Below are 23,821 nucleotides of genomic sequence, written 5' to 3'. Positions count from 1 at the left end.
TGAACATATTCGTAACTGCTGTTCTAAAGTTCTTGACTTATGTTTTAACTATATTGCATTTCTCAAGACCCACTGTAACAGGGCCTTGGTTCTGATGAAGGTACACTGTCATGGCTATTCATGCTGTGTTTTTGCACTAGAGTTTAGGCGTCTGAAGTTATGATGATAGGGGTGTTTCTAGGTATTGATATATCTAGTCTTATCTTTGTTTAGTAGGTGTTTTGTTCTTTGATTTCTGTTGCTCTCTCTAGATCCTAGGTAAATGTGGCTTCATGGACCCTAGTAGTGGTGGCAGAAAGGAATGGGGTAGGCTAGGAAGAAAGGGCTGACAGGGTTATGTGAAAGACCTAGGGAGATGTGGTCCACACCAAGAGGTGAGTTCTCAGGGAGTAGAGCCTTGGTGGGAGGAAGGGCCCCTGCAAGTAGGCTATAGTAGAACAAAGACTAAGACAGGGATGAAAGGAGGATTCTGGGTCTGTACCAAGAGATGGCATCTTTAGTGAACAGAGTTGGGATGGGAGGACAGGCTCCTGTAAGCATGCTGCTACAGGAAGGACTCTGAGTAAGTCCAGACAGAACACAATGGAAGACAAGAAGGATAGTGAAAATCGCCTGCTCAGTGTGGCCACTATGGGTCCCTGGTAGCACTGAGGGTGTTTCTGGATATCCATGGCTGACACAACGAAATGTAGATAGGCTAGAAAGGAAGGCTGGGAAGGTCCAGAGGAAAGAGCTAACCAAGAGGCAGAATCTCCAGCAAATGGAGGTAGGATGGGAAGAAGGGTATTTGCAAGCAGGCTGTTACAGAACTAAGGGAGAGACTCATTTTCCTCTTTTTTTTTTTTTTAGGTTGACTGTCTAAAGTATTTGCCACAATGACAGCCAACTGACTAAAATACTTTTCTTCCTCCCTTCTTTCTTTTCTGTGGGTGCTGAGGATCTGACCTCAGGCCCTCGTGCTTACCCAACATGCACTTCATCAACTGTGCTCAACTCCAAAACATTTTCTTTAGAAATTACCCTGCTTGTATTTTATACCAGCAAGAAATGGACAAAGACAGTGAGACTGGACCTTACCTTCTATCCAACGCTCTATTGACAGCCAAGAAGGGAGTCTCAGACGGGCTGTCATGATGTCACCAAGAAGAAAGCTTCAGAAACAGCCTAAGAGACCAAACGCCCCTCCCCACTGATCTCACTGCACTGCTGGGAGCCCCACCCACTCAACATGGGCTGAGCAGGAAAGGGGCCAACAGGGTGTCCTCACATACCCAGATGTTTCTGCTGCCTCGGCCAAGGCCCATGACACTGTAGGCAAGTCCAGAGTAAGCACAGAACAGGCCACCACAGACGGGAGAGGGCAGCAAGGGCTGCTAGACCTGCCTGAAGTCACTTATCATCAGCTTCCTACTTGAGTAGACCGTTAGAGTGACATAGGTATAGCCAACTGTTTCTTCCTCCATAGCCTATATTCACACACACACACACACACACACACACACACACACACACGCACACGCACACACACACACACACACACACACACACACGCACACACGCACCTCTTCCCACAGACAGAGCCCATTCATCCCTCTCATTAGAGTCTCTTGTGCTGAGCTCACAGAAAGAGAAATGGAAAAGCAGGGATCCTCAGTATCTGGAGCAGCCTGGACCAGGAGTAGCCGAAGAGCATAAGACATTATGCTGAGCTTTGAAGGATGAGAAGGGCGGAGTAACAGTAGCCACAGTGGTTCTCAGGTATCCCGGGTTATAGATGGAACTGGAGAGGTAGGAGAACAGGGCAGAGAGAGAGAGAGATCCCAGAAGCATCAGCCCGACATGTGCGAGGCTGGAGAACTGGCTCAGTGGGTAAACTGTTTGTCCCTCAAGCCATATAGACCTGACCTTATACCACATTTGGATGCTAGAGTACCCTACAAGCTTCCAGGTTTTTTCCCCGTCTCTGTTCCCTATCTATCCAAAGATTAGTGACATCACAGATATGGTTTTACATAGCTTCCAACAACCTGAACTCAGGTCATCCCACTTGGGTAGTGAGCGTTTTAGCTTTAGCAGTGTGTCCCCTCCCTAGCCCCATCTTTCTAGTTTTTCAGGAACTGTCTATTTCTATCACCATGTGTTCGGGGTTCAACTCTTTGTGGTAGGACACACACCTGGAAATGCCAGTGGGTGTCATGTAGATTCTAATTCACACACATGATAAAAGGAAGCCCCAGACCTTCAGAGTCACTTACAGCTCCACACACTCACCCTGCATGTGGCACTTAGTAAGGAACAAAGAGGACAAAGGATAAGACTCAGGCTGGCCACACCTCCACGTGGATGTGCTTGCCAGCACAGGAGGTCACTCAACAGGCCCAGAGCCAGCAGTCCAGAAAGCCTTATCAGTGCCACTCAATGTCACCTCCTATCAGGGTTTCCTCTCCTCACATCCTCAGCTCTTGACCAGATGTGAACGGAGCCGAAGTGTCTGTCAACAGCTGCCTGAACACATCAGCGGTGGCTCCAGACCTCCTTCCGCAAACATCCAGCTGTACGGCCCCTCTGCAGCAGCAAAAGGAGACGGCCCACTTTCCCTGAGAGGGCTGAGAGGAGCTGCTGGACAAAGGCCAGCGCCTGCTGGAGCCACCTGTGCCTCTGGAAAGGAAGGAAGTCCTCTCTAAGTCCCCCGGTGCCCAGCGTGGCCTTCCTCTTGGCCTAGCGTAAGAACAGAGACTCTGGGCTCAGCATTCTCCTTGAGTATATGAGACACCCTGCCAAACCCTCCAGCAACTCTACAACAACCTCTCTCTTCCTCTTTTCTTCCTCTCTCTCCCTCTGTGCCTGTCTGTCTGACCGCCTCTCTCCCTCCCTCCTCCCCCTCCCTGTGTGCGTGTGTCTGTCTGTATGTATTATGTCTCTCTCTTCCTCCTTCCCTCACTCCCACCCTCTCTTTCTCTCTGTGTGTGCTTGTGTCTGTCTGTCTCTCTCTTTCACACACACACACACACACACACACACACACACACACACACACACAATCTAGTGGTAGAAGATAGGCAGGAATAAGCTCTTTTCCAGAACCCAGGATCAAATCCAGGAGCCCAGGAGGAAAGATAAAGGGAACTGGAAAGCACAGGCCAGGCAGGAAAACTGAAGGTCTCTGCTACCCCACCTGCTGTAGGAAGCAGAAACTGAACTCCACCCACCGCTCACTCCATTTTGCCAACCCTGGCATGCCTACTCACAGACATGAGCGCATGCCCTCACCAACCTCCCTCCCAGGACTCATTGCTGAGACCCTCAAAAAAAAAGTCCTCAGGCCTTCACCTTCTTCATCATCTCCTCCTGGCAAGTCTGAGCTGTCGCCTCAGTGAGAAACTGTTTCGAGTCAGTTTCACCCGGCCAGTAGGGCGTCTTCCCTCCCCTCCCCACTGAACTTCTTCACACAGCAGCGGTTGTGGTTGTGGACCTCAGAGACAGGATGCACACTCTGATACCCTCACACACTCACACTGGGGAGAACAGGAAGGCATGTAAAAGGCCCTTCGAGAAATCAGACGGGTTTCCCCCATAGGAAGAAAAAATGAGCAAAGGACCCCAGAATCAGGCCAAAGTTCTGTCCATCTGTCCAGGTACCCCTGAGTTTTACACTGATTCTCTGATACTCTAGGGTATTCCTCTACAGGTCCCTCCTTGCCCCTACATCCCTCTCATACAGAGCTAGGATCAGCCAAGCTAGATATTCTGATTCAGAGCTCGTGGGGGCCTCCCCCTGGGTCCCTCTACCCCAAACTTAAAGGGCCTCCCAGGTTGGCAGAGGCAGACTGGCCAGCTGCAAGCCTTATAGGGAAATACAGGGATATGAAAAGATAGACCAGAGATGTGGGAGTGGCCAGAGGTGGGTACCTGGGAAGAGAAGGGGTGCAGGATCCTCCCACCTCCCCTCTTCTGTCCCAGAGGGCTCTCTTGTGCCAAGCTCTCAGAGGGGAGATCAATGGCAAAGGTGAGCAGTGACAGTTTCCACAAGGTCCTTCCTCTATTACAAGGACCCTTAGCGTCAAAGATCCTTTCCAGCCCTTCTCTTACACTCATGCTCTTCTTTCTGGCTCTGCCTTAGAGATAAGGGGTTCTCCTCTCCATCTCTGCTGGGACACTGGAGCCACCTGGGCTGGCTCTCACAAGGACCGGGTGAAGATATGGGCAGCCACCAAGCATCCAGGCTCCTGACAGTAAGAAGGTGGAAGGTCTGAAGAGGGGATCAAGGCCCATGCTTCACATCAGTCTCCACAGGTCCCCCTCAAAGTCTCGTTCTGAAAGAACAGACCTTGTAAAAAGATGAAGATGTAACACAACACTCCACTGTATGCGCCCCTCCTCCATACCCACTGGTCAACTCTTGCCATCTGCCACATTTGACCTTTTTCTTGTGTTGTTTGTTTGTTTAGAGACTGTTTCATGTAGCCCAGGCTGGGCTCAAACTCACTATGTAACCAAGAGTAACTTTGAACCTCTGATCTTCCTACCTCTACCTCCCAAGTGCTAAGACTACAGCTGTGGCCAACACGCCCTGTTTTATGGAATCAAACACAAGTTCAGATTCACAGCAACCACATAGAAAAACAGAGTGTAGGAGAACATGTCTGTGATTTCCAGCACTGGGGAGGCAGGGACGATGGATTCCTGGAGTTTGCTGGCCAGCTGGAGAGCTGGTATAGCAGAATCAGTGAGCCCCAGGTCCAGTGAGTAACCCTGACTTATCAAATCAGGTGGAAAGTAACTGAAAACATTTTGGTGTTGGCCTACAGGCACACATGCACATATACCCAAACACATACATAAACATATGTGTGGCTGCACACACACACACACAGGTTTGCTAATCAAAGGGAGGTGTCACAGAGTTTTAATGCTGTAATACAATACCATAACCAAAACCAACTTAGGGTGGGAAGGATTTATGTCAACTATAGTTCCACATCACAGTCCATCACTGAAGAAAGTCTGGGCAAGAACTCAAGGCAGGAACTAACGCAGAAGCCATGAAGGAATGCTGCTTATTGGCTTGCTCCTCGGCCTGCTCAGCCTGCTTTTTTACAGCATCTGGGACTACTTGCTCAGGGGTAATACCACCCACAGGGAGCTGGAACCTCCCACACTAATCATCAATCAGAAAATCTACAGGGTTGCCAACAGGCCAATCTGGTGGGAACATTTCCTCATTTGAGGTTCCCTCTTTCCAAATGACCCTATCTTGTGTCAGGATGACATAAAACTAGTCAGCGCAGGAAATCTATGGACCAGCTGCATAACTATTAGCCAAGAGCCTGGTGACAATGAGGAATTCCAGGCTCCAGCCTACCCTGCTGAATTAGTTTAGGTGCCCCTCCTCCACATAGCCTCCATGCAGCCCCTCCTCCACCCTGAGTTCTGCGCATCCACAGAAGCCTGAAAAGCACTTGTAACAGGGGCCCAGACTCCTCCACATGTCCTGGCTATGAAGAGTCTCTCTGCTTACCTCTGCAGGTGGGAAGGCTACTGTCAGGAACCCATGCTTTCATTCTGCATTCGCTGTGGCATGAATCTGTTCCTATCATTGTTCTTTTTGATGCTTAAATGTCCCAAAATGTGACCAGTGGGAGCCTTCTGACATATCCTCATTTATCTTCCTGACCTTCTTTTCTAGCAATGAAAAATGTTCCAGACTCCTCCTATCCTGTCCTGCCTCCACCCTAGAATCAGTCCTTTTTTCCCAGTAGGTATCGCTGAACTGGGAATCCTTGTCCCCTGGCATTTAGTCTTCACTTCCTGTCTCACGCTCCTGAGTCTAGCCCTCTGTATAATACTGTCAACTTGACCAGAGGTAGAATAGCCTAGGAGAAGAACCTCTGAGGGTGTCTGTGAGAGTTTCTAGACTGGGCTAACTGAGGTGGGAACACTCGCCCACTGTATGGGCGGGACCATCCCCTAAGCTGGGGTGATGAACTTAAGAGAAAATGAAATGCACGCCAGCATTCATCTCTCCTTGCTTCCTGACTGCAGATGCAATGGGACCAGCTGCCTCAGGCTCCTGCTATGACAAACTGTATCTCCTCAAACTATAAGCTGCAATTAACCCCTCCTTCCTTGAGTCCCTTCTGGTCAGATTATTTTATAACAACAATGAAAGAAGTAACTAAACAAGACAAGACAGGGTGACCAGACAGCTTGATGGGAAAGAACCTCTTGCAGTATTCACCTGAAGGTTGGGAGTCTGATCTCCAGAACCCATGGTAGGAGAGAGTAGACATACAGACATACACACACACACACACACACACACACACACAGACACAGACACACATACATACACACTAGTAATTTTTTAAGCAAGAAAGGGAACCAAAGCAAAGACACTATTGAGCACAGAACTGGGCCAGGAGTCTGTGGTCTTGAAGCAGTCGTGTGTCAGCGCAGCTCAGATCTGTCAATGTGGGAAGAGAGACAGACCGGGAGCAGCAGTCACCCAGACCATCCCCTGTTGGGGCTGGGACCAAGCAGCAGTTTCTGCAGGCTTCTCTGGTCAGTGCTTAGTGTCAGAGGTTCCAATAGATATCATTTTCCTCCAACAGGGGGCTCTGGCTCAGGGATGCTCACAGGCCTGTCCAGACCCTTTTCTTGATCTAAGCTGCCATCTGGGCCACCTTCAACCCTGGCTTCCACTCTTCTTCTTTTTTGTAACTAGCAGACTTATGGTAGCCATTTTGTGAGAGAGTACGCAGAGGCACACCAAGTAGGGTTGACACAGGACAACAGCTTCATCACCAGGTGGCCCCCGGAGGTGGCTCTTGTCTCATGAGCTAGTGACTGCTTGAGGGGCAGCTTCTCATCTCGCCAAGCTCTGCCAATGTCTCCTTAGAGCCTGAGTTCAGACACTGGGGTCTAAGCTCTCTGCGATGATTCATATAGACTTAATGGATTAGCAGGATCTAGAATCACAAGCAACAAGCCTCTAGGTATATCTGTGAAAGAAAGATTTTCTAGACTGGGCTAGTTAAGATAGGAAGATCCACCCTGAATGCAGGCAGCACCCTTCCATAAGCTGAGGTCCTGGGGGTACTAAACAGGACAAGGAGAGCTGAGCAGCAGCATTCATCTTCCTGCTTCCTGACATCAGATGCAACATGACTGACCAGCTGCCTCATGCTGTTGAAGTCCTGCCTTTCCCACAACGATGGATCACATAAACCCTTCCTTCCTTCCTTCCTTCCTTCCTTCCTTCCTTCCCCCTCCCTCCCTTCCCTCCCTTCCTTCCTTCCTTCCTTCCTTCCTTCCTTCCTTTCTTTCTTCCTTCCTTCCAGTTGCTTTTGTCCAGTATATAACAAATGCACGCTCCATCCCTTCAGAGTGGCCCCAGCAAAAGCAACTGAGCCTGTCACTGACAGCTTAGGCCCGAGGAGCCAATGAAGTCAGAGTTGTGTCTGTGCCTAATCCCCAACTCCAGGAAGGAAGGGAAAGCAACCAAAGAGAGAAAGGCTTGAACTGGGGCTAGCCTGTGGGAGAGTTGCAGGCTGCTGGGCCCAAGGCCTTGCACCTGCCCCAGCTGTGGTCTTAGGAGAGAGAATCAAGTTCCCATCCAGCATCTCAGCCTCTGAAAACAAATCCAGGATGGAAAAGACCCTGGCCAGGAACAACCCTTGATGCTTCCTGCAGTGCAGCAACTGAATGGCCAGCCACCGGCTCTGCCTTCATCTTCAAAGTTAACACAAGTGTCCGTGATGCCAATCTTGGGAAGAAGCCAGAAACAGAGTTCCATCCATGGAAGACTAGAATGTTCGCCAGCCCTCAGACAGCCCCTCACCCCTGCTGGAAGGACCCAAAGTAAGGGAAAGCCATAGGGTAGAGCCTATACATTTTTACCTAGGGTAGAGGGGTCTCCTCCACCCACAGGCTCAGGGCTACCATCTCAGTTCAGCTCCTGAATCTTTAAGTCACCATCCTTGAGCCTCTGTTTCCCCCTCTGTAGCCCTAGGATTACAGGTGTGGGCCGCCAGCCCTGGTTCACGTGATGTTAGGGAGAAAACCCAAGGCCACAGGCAAATAAATGCTCTACCAACTGAGCCACATTCCCAGCCCTCCAGCGTCATTTTATCTTCTCACTGACTTTCACAAGGGGCAAATAACTGGGGAAGTGACAAGGATCTTGCTAGCTGGACAGTCTACCTAAATCAGTGAGCACTAGGTCCTGAAAGATGGAACTCGGGTCTTCGGGTCTATATTGTAAACACTGTACCAACTGGGCCAGCCTCCCACCCATCAAGCCTGATGTTGACTGACTTCTGTTCTATCAGTTTTCGCGACTTGGGGATATCTTTCAAAAGGGTAGGTCGGGGAATCCATTCAGGTAAGATTGCAGTGGCCAGAACATGGCTACGCAATGGTGAGAACAGCCAAACAGGATGTGAAAAATGGGAGGAGGGGGATCCAGGTTTGAACAATCAAAGAAAGGATGTCATTCCCCAAGACGGGGATGATACACGGGGCAGAGAGGTGCCCAGAGATGACAAGAAGTATAAGGGGGTATAAGGATCAGACCCCATCCTAGGAGTCACAGCTGGTTCCATTCCTGTCATCTCTGCTTTATGTTCACCTAGGTAGGATAGCCTTTTCCCAAGCCAGCCCACTCCACCTAGTCCCCACCTTGCCCAGCTCTCCACATGGACCCACAACACCTCTGTGGCTCTCTTGAGCTCGTGGTTAGCCTTCCTCAGGGATAGACAGCAACTAAGCCTCAGGGATAGACCCACTAGCCAAGCTCCCTCCAGCAGCCTTCTTGGCTGCAATTCTTCAGGGTCCTGTAAGAACCTTAGCCTCTTGCCCTTTGCTTCTTGGTTAGAAAGGTGAAGAGGTTGCAGATATAGCTCAGTTAGTAAAATTGGTTTCCCTGGAAGTATGAGGACCCAAGTCCTAGAACCCACATAAAAAAACCAGGTATGGTGGAAATACTTATCATCCTAGCACTGGAAGATCAGAGTCAGACGATCCCCAGTCAGCCTTGCCTCAGAGACTCTATCTCAAAAAACAGAGATAGGCCAGAGCTTAAAGCGATATTATTAAGAAGGCTGGAAATTCGGGGTCCCAGAACCCATGGATCTGTTGGGTGGGCATGGCAGCTTTCTGTAACCCCAGCCACAGACACAGGGGATCCACCACAGCAAGTTGGCTAAGTAAGATGGGTGAGCCCTGGGTTTGATTGAGATCCTACTTTAGAAGAATAAGGTAGGAGAGAGAGCATCATCAGCTTGAGGCCTCCACGCATGTGCCACACACACAAGGATAAGACAGTACCGTCCTCAAAAACCAGCGAAAGGGAAATTCAAAGGACTGTCCCTGGAGGGAGAGTCTCGCAGAACCAGCAGCAGCCACTATGTGGCGCTCTGACCGGGCTCTCAATAGTCTGGCCCTAGAGCTAGGCCAAAGGGCTGGCAACCAGGCATGGCCAGAGGAATGTGAATGGCACGGGGTGACCCCAGCGCCTGTCATTGGGTGGGGCACAGTCCCCACAGGCACATGCCCTACCCCTGGCTATCGTCTTGTACCCACCTCTCCAGATATGTCACCAGAGCCACCACTCCTTGGCTTTATTCTCAGCCCAGGCATGGGGGTGGATCTGCCTCTTCAGCCATCATCTCCCACCCCCTCAACACCTGCTGCCTGGGCTGCGGATGAACACAAAAGGCCCAGTGTACCAGCTGCCGTAGCAGGCAGAAGCCCTGGGTTCCGCTCCCAGCACGACAAAACAAAAACAGAAGCATTGAAAAATTACAATATTCCATAATATCGTAATGTTTGTTTGTTTGTTTGTCAACTTTGTTTGTCAACAAGAGTGAATCGTGGGGAGATGGTTCAGTTAGTAAAGTGATTTCCCCTTGCAAACATGAAGACCTGAGTTCGATTCCTTCCCCAAACACTATACAGCATGGTAGTACATGCCGGTTGTTCTAGCTTGGGGTGGTGGGGAAGAGGGAGATATGTGGAGCTCGATAATTAGCCAGCCTAGTTGGATCAAAGAGCTCCAGGACAGTGAAAACCTTTGTCTCAAAGAAACGGGGTACCTGAGAAATGACACCCGACGTTGACTTCTGACCAATACATGTATGCCCACACATGTGAACTCACACAAACACACAGGAAAGAAAAAAACATGGCAATTCATATTTTTCTTGCAACTTTCCATAATTTCTTCCTATAAGGGAATAATCAGTGGTGTGGGGGTGCTTGTCTGTAGACCCAGCACTTGGAAGGCTCAGGCAGGAGGACTGTGAGCTCAAGACCAGCCTGGGCTGCATAACCAGACCCCAATTGTTCCTGTCTTGGCAAAGAACGTGCCTTAGAAAGCACAGTAGGCAAAAAGAAAACTAAAGAGAGAGTGCAGAGGCCAGAGAAGCCACTGACCTACCTCTACATGCGAGTCGAGGGGGGTTGAGGGGAAAAGGCTCGGACAGCTTGTGTGGTTTTACCATGGCCCCACACTCCAGGTCCTAATGAACACAGCAGCAAAGTGTGAAGAGAGGCTCAGAGAGGTTGAGCATTGCCTGGCTAGTACTGCAAACTGAATGCCTTGCATGATTTCTGCCTGGGGCCCTGAACACCACTGAGTTCAACACTTTAGGAGTCCACCAGCTCAGAGAAGCAGAACGAGGAGCAACCAGGAGGGTCACTGTGCTGCAGGCTTGGGCAAGTCACCCCAGTCCCTTCTCCTCTGCAGCAGACATTCCCCTCTATGGTGTCAGGACTCTTGTAGAGCATTTGCCAAGAGTCTGGTCCCACCATCCGGTCTTCACAGCCTCCTATGGTGGAAGGGCTTAGATGTTGAGCCAAGGGAGGGTGGCATGGACTCCCTAGCAGAAGAGAGGACAGAGGTCTCAGAACCCAAACCCAATCGTCACATACCCCCTGATCAGACTGTCCTACTGGCCCCTAGCTGCCCCTGCCCACAGGGCTGCTGCTTAAATGCAACAGTTGCTAGTGTAAGAATGAGCCCAAAGCAGAAGGCAGGAGAAAGGACTGAGGTTGGAAATAGACTGCAACCCAGCAAATTCCACAGGCTGGCTGGCCCTTGGCCAACAGTTGGTAGGGGCAGTGTGACCTGGGGCTGGCCCCCTGCAAGAACTGACTTACTTACTTCCTCCCTCTCCTCTAAGCCTCAGGCCCCACTATCTGGATCCCAAGCTGGGGCTGGATGTACCATGAAAGCCAAGAGCTTGGGTGGAGGGCACAGAGCAGCCTCACATACCCACGCTGGTCTAAGGTGCCACCACAGACCTTGTAAAAGGCTGCCTCCCTGACCTGAGGCATCCTGGACTGACAAATAGCTCTACCATGGAGGATACTGTCCTCCACAAGTAACCTTGCCAATGTCAAAGGGACTAGAGGGAGGGTTTGCCCCTCAGTTGGGGACAAGATTCAGTCTGTACTGATGAAACTAATCTTTAAGTCCCCTGCCAGCCACTAATGGCTCCTAGAGTCTCCAACCTTTCATGGGAGATGGTGGGTATTTCTTGACCCAGCTGTTATCACCACACCACAGACCAGGACAGCCTTATTCATATCCATCACTGAACCTCTGGAGACCTTTATTCATAAGAATACCCCGGTTTATTCACCCTGGCACATTTCTGGAGTTGAGAGGAAGTCCAGGGTCATGGAGAAATCCCTGACACAGTACAGGGTGTGGTTCACTTTCTCTGGAGTGCTAGCCTTCAAGGTAGCAAGACCCTGACCACATCGGGGTTCTATCCAAAAAACATAGAAGCTCTGTCATTTGCTCTAGGGGAGACACTTTCCCTCGCCCATCCTCTCACTCCCTGTATTCAAGAGAAGGACAGCACAAGGTGGGCAGAGCCAGGTCTGTAAGAGACAGCGTAAGGACCGGGGCTCCAGTCCTTAACTCCAGCACTGAGTGGGTGGCTAAGGAGGATATAGCAGGACAGGCTGACTGCCAACCTAGCTTCAAGTTCAGAGACCTTGTCTCAAGGGAATAACGCTGAGGACGATATATCAGGACAACCAATATCCTCCTTCTGACCTCCATGTATGTATATATTCCACTCCACTCCCATCTCTCTCTCTCTCTCTCTCTCTCTCTCTCTCTCTCTCTCTCTCTCTCTCTCTCTTTTTCTCTCTCTCTCTCTTTCTCTCTCTCTCAGTGGGCAAAACCAACCTGGGCCCAAAATGAGACTCAAGAAGGAGGAATTCCCAGGGCTTCCCTACACAGAAAGGGGAAGGAGAGAGACCATACTGAGAGCTCTGTCTGCTTCCTCCACCTGCAGCTCCAGCCTGGAGCCATATACAGCACAGGAGTTCCATTCCTAGAAACCCACCACAACCACAGAGAAAACACAAGGCTGCAGTGGTGGCTACCTGAAGACCAATGCAGCCTTCCCAGGATCTCTGTGAGGTGGAGCAGATTAATCCTGTCAGGAGAAGGGGGACAGGGTGGGGTTGGGGATAGGTTCCCTCCTCTCCCTTTTTAGATAAAAAATGGACTCAGAGAACAAGCAAGTCCACAAGACCAATTCTCCCCTCTCCCTGAAAGCGAAATCGTCTCAATTATCTTTAAGAAACCGATAAATTTTCTTTCTCCCTTTCATCCTATCAGCTTCAGCCATCTCCCAGCCTCCCTGCCCATGGTCCCATCTAAATCAAACCCCCCATCTACTCCACCATGCATGTCTGATCCCTGGGCTGGTCCCATGGATAGTGCTACATGGGATAGAACAGCTCATGCATTCTTGGACCTAAGAAACAGGGAAAATGGAGCAATCTGTAAGCATGAAATGGGGTCCACCGAAGACCTCTGGGTATTGGTCCAGTACCCAAGGCTCAGCGGTGAGGCCCAGGTCTGCCAGAGCCCAGGCATCTTGGCTGATGTCCCAGGGAGAGGCTGAACTTAGAAAAAGGTCCAAAGAAAGAAGCTGCAGCTGTTAGAAAAGGGATGAGCCAGCTAAGGCCACCCTGTCACCCTATCCCCATTCCGGCCCTAATGCCCCAGCAAAGCCCCTCTAACCAAGGTAGCCATGGAAACATTCTCCTCTTCACCAGCCGACAACGTTATAGTCCTCCATACAACAGAATTCATTATCGTCATCTCCACCCTGGGATCTGCACCTACAGCCAGGCATGGCCACAGCTGACAGGACCAAGAGTGAGACAGTCTCATGCCTTTCTAGGACAATGGCTAAAGAGGGTGAGTGGGTCCTGACATCCATGCTCAGCAGATCCACTTGTGCCATCCCCTCTTCGTACAACCCCTGCCTCTACACCCTCATACCCCTCCAACGGGCCTTTAAGAAGGCATAAGCAGGACCAAACATACAGGAGGTTATCTGCTAGCCTCATCTAACCCATGGCCCTTAGGCCTCTTAGAAATAGCTTGCTTCTACTCTGGCCAAAGTTACTCCCCCTGGGAATGAGGAGCTCACTTCCTCTCCCCAGCTATCCTGAGGTCTCCGTGCCTGGAGTCAGTAAGATATTGAATGTTTGGTTGAGCACAAGCTGGGGAGACAGAATGTTTCCAGATACACCCAAGGAAGAAAGCTAAAGGGCATGGCCCAAGAGGACAGGAGCACAGGCCAACAGGTGAAGTGTTTGCCACAGGAGCAAAAGAACCTGAATTTGATCCTCAAAACCCACATAAAAGAGTCAGAGTGCAGTAGAACATACTGACAACCCCAGTTCTGGAAGGTGGAGACGGGCAGCTCCCTGGGGTCCACTAGGCAGCCAGCATGGCTTACTTGGCCAGTTCCAAACCATGAGAGACCCTATCTCACAAAACCAAGGTAAGAACAAGCCAGGAAGATGGGCCATCGGTTAAAGGCAATAGCCACCTGAAACCCGTGGATGGATAGATGGATAGATAGATAGATAGATAGAGTTATAGATATATAGATAGGTAATAGATAGGTAGATAGATGATAAATAGAGTTATAGATATATAGATAGGTGATGGATAGGTAGATAGATGATTGATAGATAGATAGATAGATAGATAGATAGATAGATAGATAGATAGAGATAGATAGAGTTATAGATAGATAGAGCTATAGATAGATAGATAGATAGATAGATAGATAGATAGATAGATAGATAGATGATATATAGATAGGTAGATAGAGCTATAGATAAATAGACAGACAGAGAGACGGACAGACAGATAGACAGACAGACAGGCTGGTGTAGTAATGCGTATTTGTAATCCCAGCACACTTACAGTGAGAGAGGAGAAAAGAACAGAGAATTGTCTGAAGGTTGTGGGCCAACTACCTGGAGGACACATAGGAGCAGCAGAAACTAGAGACCCATCTTCAACAAAGTGGAAGGTGAGAACCAACTTCCAAAAGTTATCTCCAAATCTCCACACACTCCATGACACAAACCTTCACTCACACAATATGCATTCGAGATTAATTCATTAGCTTAAAAATCAATTTAAAAAAGAAAACGATGAACAGCGTCCTGAAGTTGACCTCTGACCTCCACGCATGCGCACACACATGCAAGCGCCAGCTAGCCCTAGTCTGAGGCAAAGCCAAGGTTACCTCCCCAACCTGGCCTCCATTTACCTTTTCTCAGCCTTAGGCCCTTATCCTCCCAACTGCATTAACTTTCCATCTCAAACAGGTTTTGAAGGTTCTACTTCCGTGACTGCCTGGAACCTTCCACCTTGTCCTGGAGCTCACCTCGGGTCTACCTCCTCTCTGCAGCCTCTCCAGATCATCCAGCGCTGTGGGGGGCACTGTGTGAGAGGTGGGCAGCTCAGCCTCCTGACCCATAATGACCAGGTGCTCAGTGAGAGGAACAACCTTAGCTCAAGTGAACTACATTCTCCCCAGAGTTTAACTCAGGTCAGATATGATGCATACAACATGAAGAATCCGCAGGGGTTGTCCTGACATGGTGCCAGGGTGGCTATCTAAGGAACAGAGCCTGTGGCAGTATGGTCTGCAGCAGCTCTGGAGCCTGGGATAGTCTGAAAGGTCTAGGATCTGCAGCAGCTCTGACAGGGGGAAGACCTCCCTAGCTAGACCTATAGTAGCTGCTGTCTGCGGCCACCCACTCACTCCCATGATGACCTGGGGCTCAGCTTAGTGCAGGGCCCTCACACTGCAGTGGGAAGATGATGCAGCTTAGGCATCCTTCCAAAGGACACTAGAGACACAAATGCCCTTTTAACAGAAATACCCGGAGATAGTCTGAGGCTCCCTCCAAACCCCATGTTCTGACCCCAATCCATCTGTTGTGAAACTTGGGATCTGAGGCAGAAAGTAAGACAGAGTGCAGGGTCTGGAAGAAAGAAAAAAAAAGGCTAAGAACAACCTCTAAGGATGGAAACCCATCGGCTGTAGCTGTGAGGTCGCAGGCCTAGCAAATCACACTGTCCCAGCCCTTGGTCCATACAGCCCAGTACTTTTGTCTCTTGTTAGTTTGCTCATATAGGGCATTCCTCTGCTGAGGACTAAGGTCCTGTTTGTCATCTGACCTAAAGGCAAGCAGTGTCCCCACCCCAACACACACACACAAACACACACACACACACACACACACACATGCACGCACGCATATGCACATGCACATGCACATACACCCACGCCGCCCTGACCAGCCACAAGAACCATCTGACCAGACAGCAGATCTGCAGCCATTTGCTGAGATTTGACTCCACGACATGCCTAAGTTATTTACTCATCCATCTGACCATGGAGGAAGGGAGGCCCAGATGACCCAAACATGGCAGAGTAGGGTGGGATAGCATCCTCTAGTCTAGTCCTGCAGCAAGCGTCCCTCCTCTCCACTCTGAAACACAGCCTCCAGGCCTGTCGGGCATCAGCACCGTCTCCTGACGTCAGAAGTCATGCATCCTTTGGCAATAAGTACACTGGCTCTCTGATTCTAGGAGCCCCAGATTCAACAAATTGAATATCAAAAACATTTCAAAAAGACAAGATGGGGTCTGAACACATACAGATGGTTTTTCTTGCTGTTGTATCCTGAATGATATACGGTATGTGAGCCATGTGTCCACACCGAATTGAGCACTCTAAGTCATCTAGAGAGAGCTAGCAGCACATAGGATGATATGCATGGTTAGTTTCTAGGCAAATATTACATTAATTTATGTAACACACTTGACCGCCGGAAGACTTGGACATTTGCACACTGGGTATCCTCAAATCCATTTTCTAAGGACCTTTGGGGTGATTTCATGCTTAGAATAAGCTGCTGTGTGCTGAGCTGGAGGTCTAGACACCACAGAGGCAGGAGACAGTACCTTGCCCTTGAGAGCAGAGACAGGATTTACTCTCCAGTCTAGGCCCAGACCACAGGGGCCGCAGGGCCAGGCCCAGAGCAGGCCTAGCAGAGCTAGGAAAGATTTCCTAGCTTACATAGGGTCAACAGCATAGCTATTTCCTCCCCCAGAACATTTTTTAAAACCTCAGTGATTTTATAAAAGGAATTTTTGTAGCAATGACAGGAACTAAAGAATACAGTATATAATTTAGAATAAAAAAGAGTTTCTGAACTGGAAAAAAACGACTCCGTCGGCAAATGCAAACCTAAGGACCAGAGTTCAGATCCCGGGATCCCTCATAAATCCCAGGCACAGCAGTGTGCACCAGTAACTCTGACACTGGAGGAGGCAGATGCAGGGGTCTCATTGACAGCAAGCTCCGGGTTTGAACACGAGACACCTTGTTCCCAAAACTAAGGTCCTCTGGCCTCCAGCACCCATTGTGAGACTGAGCTGTCACCTTCAGTCTTGCTCCGGAAACCCGGGTCTTTCACCCCAAGTGGGATGAGGGTTACATCTTATTTAGGGGTCAAGTGTTTCAGGAGCCAAAGTCCACCTCACCTCAGGAGAGGTGACAGTCCATAAGTCTGGATGGGCCAGAGAGAGTCTGAAATGTCAACTACAGAAACAGATTCTTTTTCCTTTTTTTTTTATTTTTTTTTTTTATTTATTCACCATTGCTCTCTTCAGACACACCAGAAGAGGGCATCGGATCCCACCTACAGATGTTTGTAAGCCACCAGGTGGTTGCTGGGAATTGAGCTCAGGACCTCCGGAAGAGCAGTCAGTGCTCTTAACCACCGAGCCATCTCTCCAGCCCTTCTTTCTTTTCAAGATAAATTCTATTACATCTGCTCACTTGTCCGCTCATTCATCCATTCATGTGTACCCACGTGGGCATGTGTGCTTACGCACCATGGCACGCATGTGGAAGTCAGCCCTCTTCTTACGACACATGGAATCCCCCGGGGACCTGGGATAGAACGCTGGCGGTCAGGCTTGATGACAAGTGCCTTTTTATTTCCCAAGACACCTTGCAGCCCCTCGGTTTCTTCACTGAGACTCGGAATACCGCAGCAATGATGGCAAGACAAAGGTATTTATTATTCGTGGCTATTATTATTAATGATATGAGATGAAGCTTCCCTTGGGCAGGAAGAGCGGCTTTTCTCTTCGCCAGCCCTGACCCCTGACCCCTTAATGGCATATGCAGTTAGGAGGTGGTAGCCTCTTACAGGGGGCTTTAGAGGCCTGCGTACCACACCTTCCCTCCAGGAATCCCTTTCTGTGCTGTTAGAACAATGAGAGATTAAATCAGTCCTACTGGGGGCTCTCCGGTCCGGCCTGGCCTAGCAGCCTCTGTGCAGACTTCCATTTCAACTTTCCAAGTATGCGAGGAAGTAGGTTTTGTTAACTGTGTCTCAGAAGGGGAGACTGAGGTTATGGAGACTAGCATGATCTGCCCAAGGACGGGAACATAGTGCTGCTACAGGATGATGACTCAGCCTTCGGTCGTCCACTGCAGCATTGCTTGGATGGGATCTTGCGAGTGGACCCCTGCAGTCCAGGCCATCTTTGAGACCTTTGGTAGCATTAGTGAGGTGCCTCTCCCATACGCCCCAAAGTCCACCCTGAATAGGCACCCCACCCACCCACCTGGCCCTGCACAAACACCCAAGCCAAGATACACATCTGTCCCAGCTCGTCCCTCTGTGGTATAAAATTTTAGGATTGGTGTCCTTTGCATAATAGGGTAAGACCTAGTGGAAGTTTGCCAAAGAGGCGGCTTTTAGGAAAACACACCACACCACACACCCAACAGGAAGTCCCCACGACTAGAGGTGGCTTCTCACCTGGAGACTAGAAGCTCCCCCTAGCCTTCCTCATCTATCCAGACACCCACATCTGTCGTCACATATAAAGGCCCAAGCTCAGCCAACAGGGCTCCACAAATGGAACATGTCCTTGCTGTGACCACATGGGTGATGACCAGGTATGTCTCCAGCTAGGACATCAGCTCCACCTCCCCCATGCTTAGCGCACAGTGGGTACTACATGTCCTCTAGAATAGATATGGAAATTCATCACCACTCCTTTAGTGTCAAGAAACAGAAGACCAGAGAAGGGGGCCCAGGTTAGATTATTTGTAGGAGCTGAGTTAACTCTAAAATATTCTGAATCAAAGTCAAAGACTTTCTGCCATCAAGACTGCCTCTATACACAACGCTTACTCATGTGCATATATACCACACACATAAACACACACACAGTACACAGTATATGTACATATGTACACACACACATACACACACACATACACACACATACATACACACACACATACACACACACATGCACATACACACACATACACACACATGCACATACACATATACACTCACACATACATGCACATACACACACACATACACTCACACATACACACACATACACACACACACACACACATACACACACACATACACACACACACATACACACTCACACATACACACACACACACACACACACACACACACACACACACACACACACGCTATTATCCTAAGCCCTAACCAGTCAAAGGCTCAGCCGGGATTAGCTGTCTACAGAGGCCTACAATGGATACTCCCAGGGAGCGATCTGAGTAGTGGGCCTTGTAGGGAAAGAGGCTTCCCAAGGAGGTTCTGTGACATCAGTCTACCTCCTTAGCTGGTATGTAATGAGCATGTACTATATAACATGCATCAGCCAGAGGCTTCCTGTTCTTCACACTCTTGTCTGTGAAGAGAGCTATCGTTAATCTCCAGTTTATCCGCAGCGTAATGCTGGGGAGGTCTGGAAGTACCCGCAACCTGATGAAGATCCTGCAGCCAGTCAGGGGGACCTAGAAGCCCCATGCTCTCAGCTACCTCCCAGGGTGATATATAGAATAGAAAATCTACCTCAGGAGACAAGCTATATGATGCACATCCCTGACTTGCAGCAGCGGAGGACTGAAGCTTTCTCGGTATTGTCCCAGCCTCACAACTTGGGTAAGAATGGACCCAAGGCCACCCAGGACAGAAGCCAGCACAGGAAGGCCACATGGGGACCTCAAAGGATGAACTGTGAGGAAGCGGTTGAAAGTGGTTCTACCTCTGCTGCTGGGAGACTCTCTGGGGTGCACAGATTCCCACCCCAGCATGCAACACTTAATTAAATCTGGCCTGAGTCTTTCACCCAGCCACACCTTTCCTCTCACGGAACTGAAATTCTCACCATCCTCACTGGCCTTTATTCCTCACACTATCCCAATACCCTAGGCATACAGCAGGCTCTCCCTTACCTACCATCCCCCAATATAATAGCAATAGCCTGGCTTCCACCCCTGCCAAAGCCAGTATAGTACTGAGGCCCCCAGGCATGAGGGGGCAGGGGGGCAGGAAGACCCCATGGACATGCTTACAGCTCCTCTATACCCTCCTGAGGCCAGTGTCTGCAGAGCATCTCCCCTGGCCCCACTCCCAGGTACCCAACACCCCATACAGGATGCAGGATCTTGCAGGGAATAGAAACCATTTACATAAAGAATTTTCAGGAAATCTGATCCAGGCTGGAGGTTCAGCAGAGCCTGTCCAAGCTCAAGGAGAGAGGCCCAGTACACTGAGTTTCAGAAATAGAGGAAAAGAGATGGTCCAGCCTAAGAGAGGGCTCTAGAGGGAAACAAGAGAGATAGAAAGGGGGATGTACAAGATGCCTTTCATGAAATTACAGCAGCTTCAGGCTGGGTCCTCAGACTGGAGACATGCCTGTGTAAGTAAAACCAGTGGCCCAGGTGACCTCGGCTGCAAGGGCTATGTGTTTCTAGCAGGCAGTCAGCACTATGCAGCCAAAAGCCCATTCTGTTAAAGGGGACATACACATGCTCCTCCAGGGAGCCAAGCTACTCTTTGGGTCACTACCAGAAGCTTTATGCTCAAACCCAGCTCATACTAAGAAGTCTGATGTGCCTCCGACATGGGAAGACCTTGACCATGCAGAGGAACACAGTGAAGTTCGCAGCCATGTGTCAGGGTGGCATAACAGGGCATAATATGGTGCAGTTTACCTCCATAGGGTCAAGGTCCTATAAATAACCACGGCTGCCCCTTCCTTTGCTGAGCATCTGCTTCACGTGCCAGAGACGTGCTGTGCAGTGACAGCCGCGGACTTCCCACTCTCACTGGTGTTCCAAACACCCTCGTTTGCACCCCTCCAAGTATGCCCAGGGATAGCCACAGCTATCAAAGAAACATTCCCTTTTTGTGTGTTCCCACCATAACCCAAGACTCAACCACTGGCCCAATACTGTGAGAGCAAAGCCCAGGCTCCCTCACGTACTCTTCCCTGAGGACTCCTAGGCCATAGACTAGGGCGGTCAAGATTCCACACCCCCACCCCAGCTGTCCTTTTCCCCAACTACCCCATCCCCCAAGGGCCCAGCTCGCCAACCTCTAATCCTCTTGTCATCTGACCCAGCCTCCACCCTAAACTGGCTTTGCCTAGCCACCCTTCTGAGGCCCAAAAATGGACACAGTCATTTATAGAGGGTCAGCTAAGCCAAATGCAATGGGAAGATGACCTCATGAAGTCCATGGGCCTAGGCTCCAGGCACACTCGCTCACAGCGGGCACACAGCAGCAGTAAGGGAATAAATACCATGTAGGCCCGAACAATACGCTTCCTGCCTGAAGCAGCCCAGCATGCAGGGATTCAACCTAGGACAAGGCCCTTGGCCTGTGCAGCCAGGAAAGTAGAAGAAAACACAACCAGCTAACTCCCAGGTCTGGGCCAGCCAGGGCTCCAGGATCAAACACCCAAGTACCCACGTTCACCCCTAAGCATCCACTAATCACCCACCAGAGCCAGACAGACACAAAAGGGGTAACAAGCAAGCACAGATCTGCCCAGGGCAGTGAAGGAGGCAGATGAATCAAAGGTCTGCAGAAAGGTGGCTCTGTGACCTACACAGGACCCCATGACACCAGAGGGCACCCTGGCCTTTCTTGTCACTGAGTCTCCAGGGGTGTCAGGGCTGAGAAGTTGGGAAGAAAAAAACGGGAGGGAATAGGACCCTTCTTCCTAAGCAAATATAGGGCAGGCTTTCTTTTTACTGTATTCTGCGTATGCACATTCGTGTAAAGGCCAGCGCTCGGCGCTCTCACTGATCCTGGAGCTCGCTTATATCACTAAGCTGTGATCCCAGACCTGGGATGGAGCTCACATCTTCATATTTGTGTGGCCAACACTTTTTCCAACTGAGCTATCTCCCTAACTTTCCCTTGCTTTCCACCACGGCAGATGTTATCCTCACTCAGAAAAATGCCCTTCTATAATGATAAAAGATAAAAAGATTAAAATCGCCCTGTGGCTAGTTTATTTGGCCAAGGAAGGTAGGTCCAGTGTCAGGACCGCTTGTAAGGCAATGGGACTGAGGTTCCATTAGCAGTGGGCATTGAACAGGATACAGACCACCACTAGAAGATACTGGAGAGTCAGCCCAGTCAGTGTACCCAAGCTGTGACAAATGTACATTCCAAGTGTCAGAAAAACAAATGGAAGAGAACAGCGTCTAGGTAAGGCACAGGGCTTCCTGAAGCAGCGCCCGTAGCAGGCCAAGGAGGAAGAGGATGGGAAACAGGCTGCTGTCTCAGGATCCCATCAGACTGTCTTAGCTTTCCCTGGGCAAATGGTCCCTAACTAATGCCCATGGGACAGAGAGCAAATGTGGCCAAAGACGAGTGCAGGTCCATGAAGCCTAGGCTCAGCCAAGACCAGCTGTTGGCCGTAGCCATGGTCCATAGCCAACCAGCTGTCAGCCAACTGCCCAAAGCCTCTGAGCAGGCACTGAAAAGAGAGATGGCTGCTCAGTGGCCCAATGATACAGGGTCATCTACATGAAAGGAACACAGCCTATGCTTGAGGCTCCCAGAGTTGTATCAAGGAGGCTACTGCTAAAACACACACACACACACACACACACACACACACACACACACACACACACACAAAACAAATGCATCTGGAAAGAGGGGCATGCTGGCTATAGCGAGCTGCCATAATGAAGTTGGTCTTCGTGTGGTGGGGGTTGGGAACTTGTCTCAGCTTACTCCCAATATTTCCATTCATTTCCTTTAGGGGTGGGAAGCAGGCTCCAGGCACCTTAGATGAATTACTAGGTCACCGGGAGCTAGGGTGGCATGGTGGCTGTATCTGACTATAGTTCCAGCTGGGTCACCCGGGTCTCCTCAGCTACCCACAGACTACAGAAGGGGTCCTAATCTCTCTCTCTCTCTCTCTCTCTCTTTGCTTTCCTCCTGGATGAGGGAGAAAGGAGAGCTGGCCAGATCAGGGGATTAGCAAGAGCCTTCCCAGACACAGTAACCCTCTTCTTAGCTAGTAACCACAAGGATGAGGAGTAGGGCTCTAAGGAAGATCTACCCGCCCCCCATCACGTGGCTGCATCCTTGGGGAGCTCACAGCTCTCAGCTGCAAAAGTCATTGTTTATAAACAGCCCAAGAAGGGCAGAAAAAGGCAAGCCTGTCCCTGTCCCCACCAGGCCCCGGCCCAGATAGAGCCATGAGGGGCTATCCCTGGCAGAAGCACAGATTGTACAATCTCAGATTTCATAGTCGGAATTGGCAGGGGAAGTGGCGTCAGCAGCTGGCGTGATCCAATTCAATAAGCCAGGGACGGCGTGGGGTAAAAGGCAGGCCAGCGAAGGACCCCCGCCCCCAATCCCTGCATTTCCTGCACAGTCAGGGTGTCCCAGGAAGCTCTGGTCCCTTCCCCTGCAAAAAACCCAGAATATTCTCAAATAACAAGGATAGGGTTTCCTGTGGCGCCCTCCACACCCCTCTCTGGGCCACCGGATAGCCTTGAGCTCCCACCACCACTCTCTCCAGCGGCTGGAACCGCCAAAGCCCTGTTGGGGCGAGGGGTGCAGAATCTGCTACCCGGCGGGTCTGGGCGGGACCTTCTAGGCCGCAGGCACCTCTTGGAAAAAAGGAAAGCGATCCCCTTCAGGGACTAAGGTAGAAAGGCGGTAGAAAAAAGAGGGCAGTGGGCGTACGCACTAGCCAGCTGGGAAAGAAAGTACAGCCTTAGAAGTCTGGGACGCATTCGGCCCTAGAGGCAAGAAGACAGGCTCCTTCCCCCAATACAAGTCCCGCCTGTATTGCCCGCACGGGTCTGGAGGGCTGGGGGGTCACCTCCCAGGCTCCTGACCCTTGGACTCCACGGTAGGGTGAGAGTGGACCCCGCGTCCGAGGATCAAACCAGAGCGTGGGCCTCCACTTCTCTGCAGAGGAGCCACGAAGGTACAAAACGATGGGGGAAGGGGGGTGCAAGGTGGACAGCTGCGCTCTCCCCTTCTGAAGCCCAGGTAGGGAGAAGGGGACACCTTAACTGCAAGGAGACCAAACCCGGGGATTCCTTGGCGGTGATCATCCGGAAGTGACCAGCTAGAT

The 23,821-nt window shown here is 50.3% G+C and overlaps 1 protein-coding gene across 20 annotated transcripts in view; it reads right to left on the bottom strand.

Annotated features, from left to right (window-relative positions):
• Bin1 (bridging integrator 1) overlaps positions 1-23,821 on the bottom strand; it is a 61,119-nt gene that overhangs the window by 36,962 nt on the left and 336 nt on the right. The window contains exons 1-2 of one of the 20 annotated variants that reach the window (XM_031365240.1): positions 3,331-3,402; positions 1,078-1,125 (exon numbers count right to left, since the gene is read on the bottom strand). The exons of 18 other annotated variants lie outside the window; for them this stretch is intronic. Coding sequence is in view for 1 of the 2 variants with exons in the window: in XM_031365235.1 (XP_031221095.1) it covers positions 3,331-3,342 (12 nt within the window). In the remaining variant the exon portion in view is untranslated. Of the gene's footprint in view, positions 1-1,077; positions 1,126-3,330; positions 3,459-23,821 lie in introns of those variants that run through there. One more of the 20 variants, XM_031365235.1, reaches the window with a different exon arrangement.

This window comes from Mastomys coucha, unplaced genomic scaffold (genome assembly GCF_008632895.1).
Source record: "Mastomys coucha isolate ucsf_1 unplaced genomic scaffold, UCSF_Mcou_1 pScaffold13, whole genome shotgun sequence".
Taxonomy (NCBI): Eukaryota; Metazoa; Chordata; class Mammalia; order Rodentia; family Muridae; genus Mastomys; species Mastomys coucha.
Note: the sequence above shows the minus strand (reverse complement) of the source record. Positions and strands in the feature narration are given on the sequence as shown.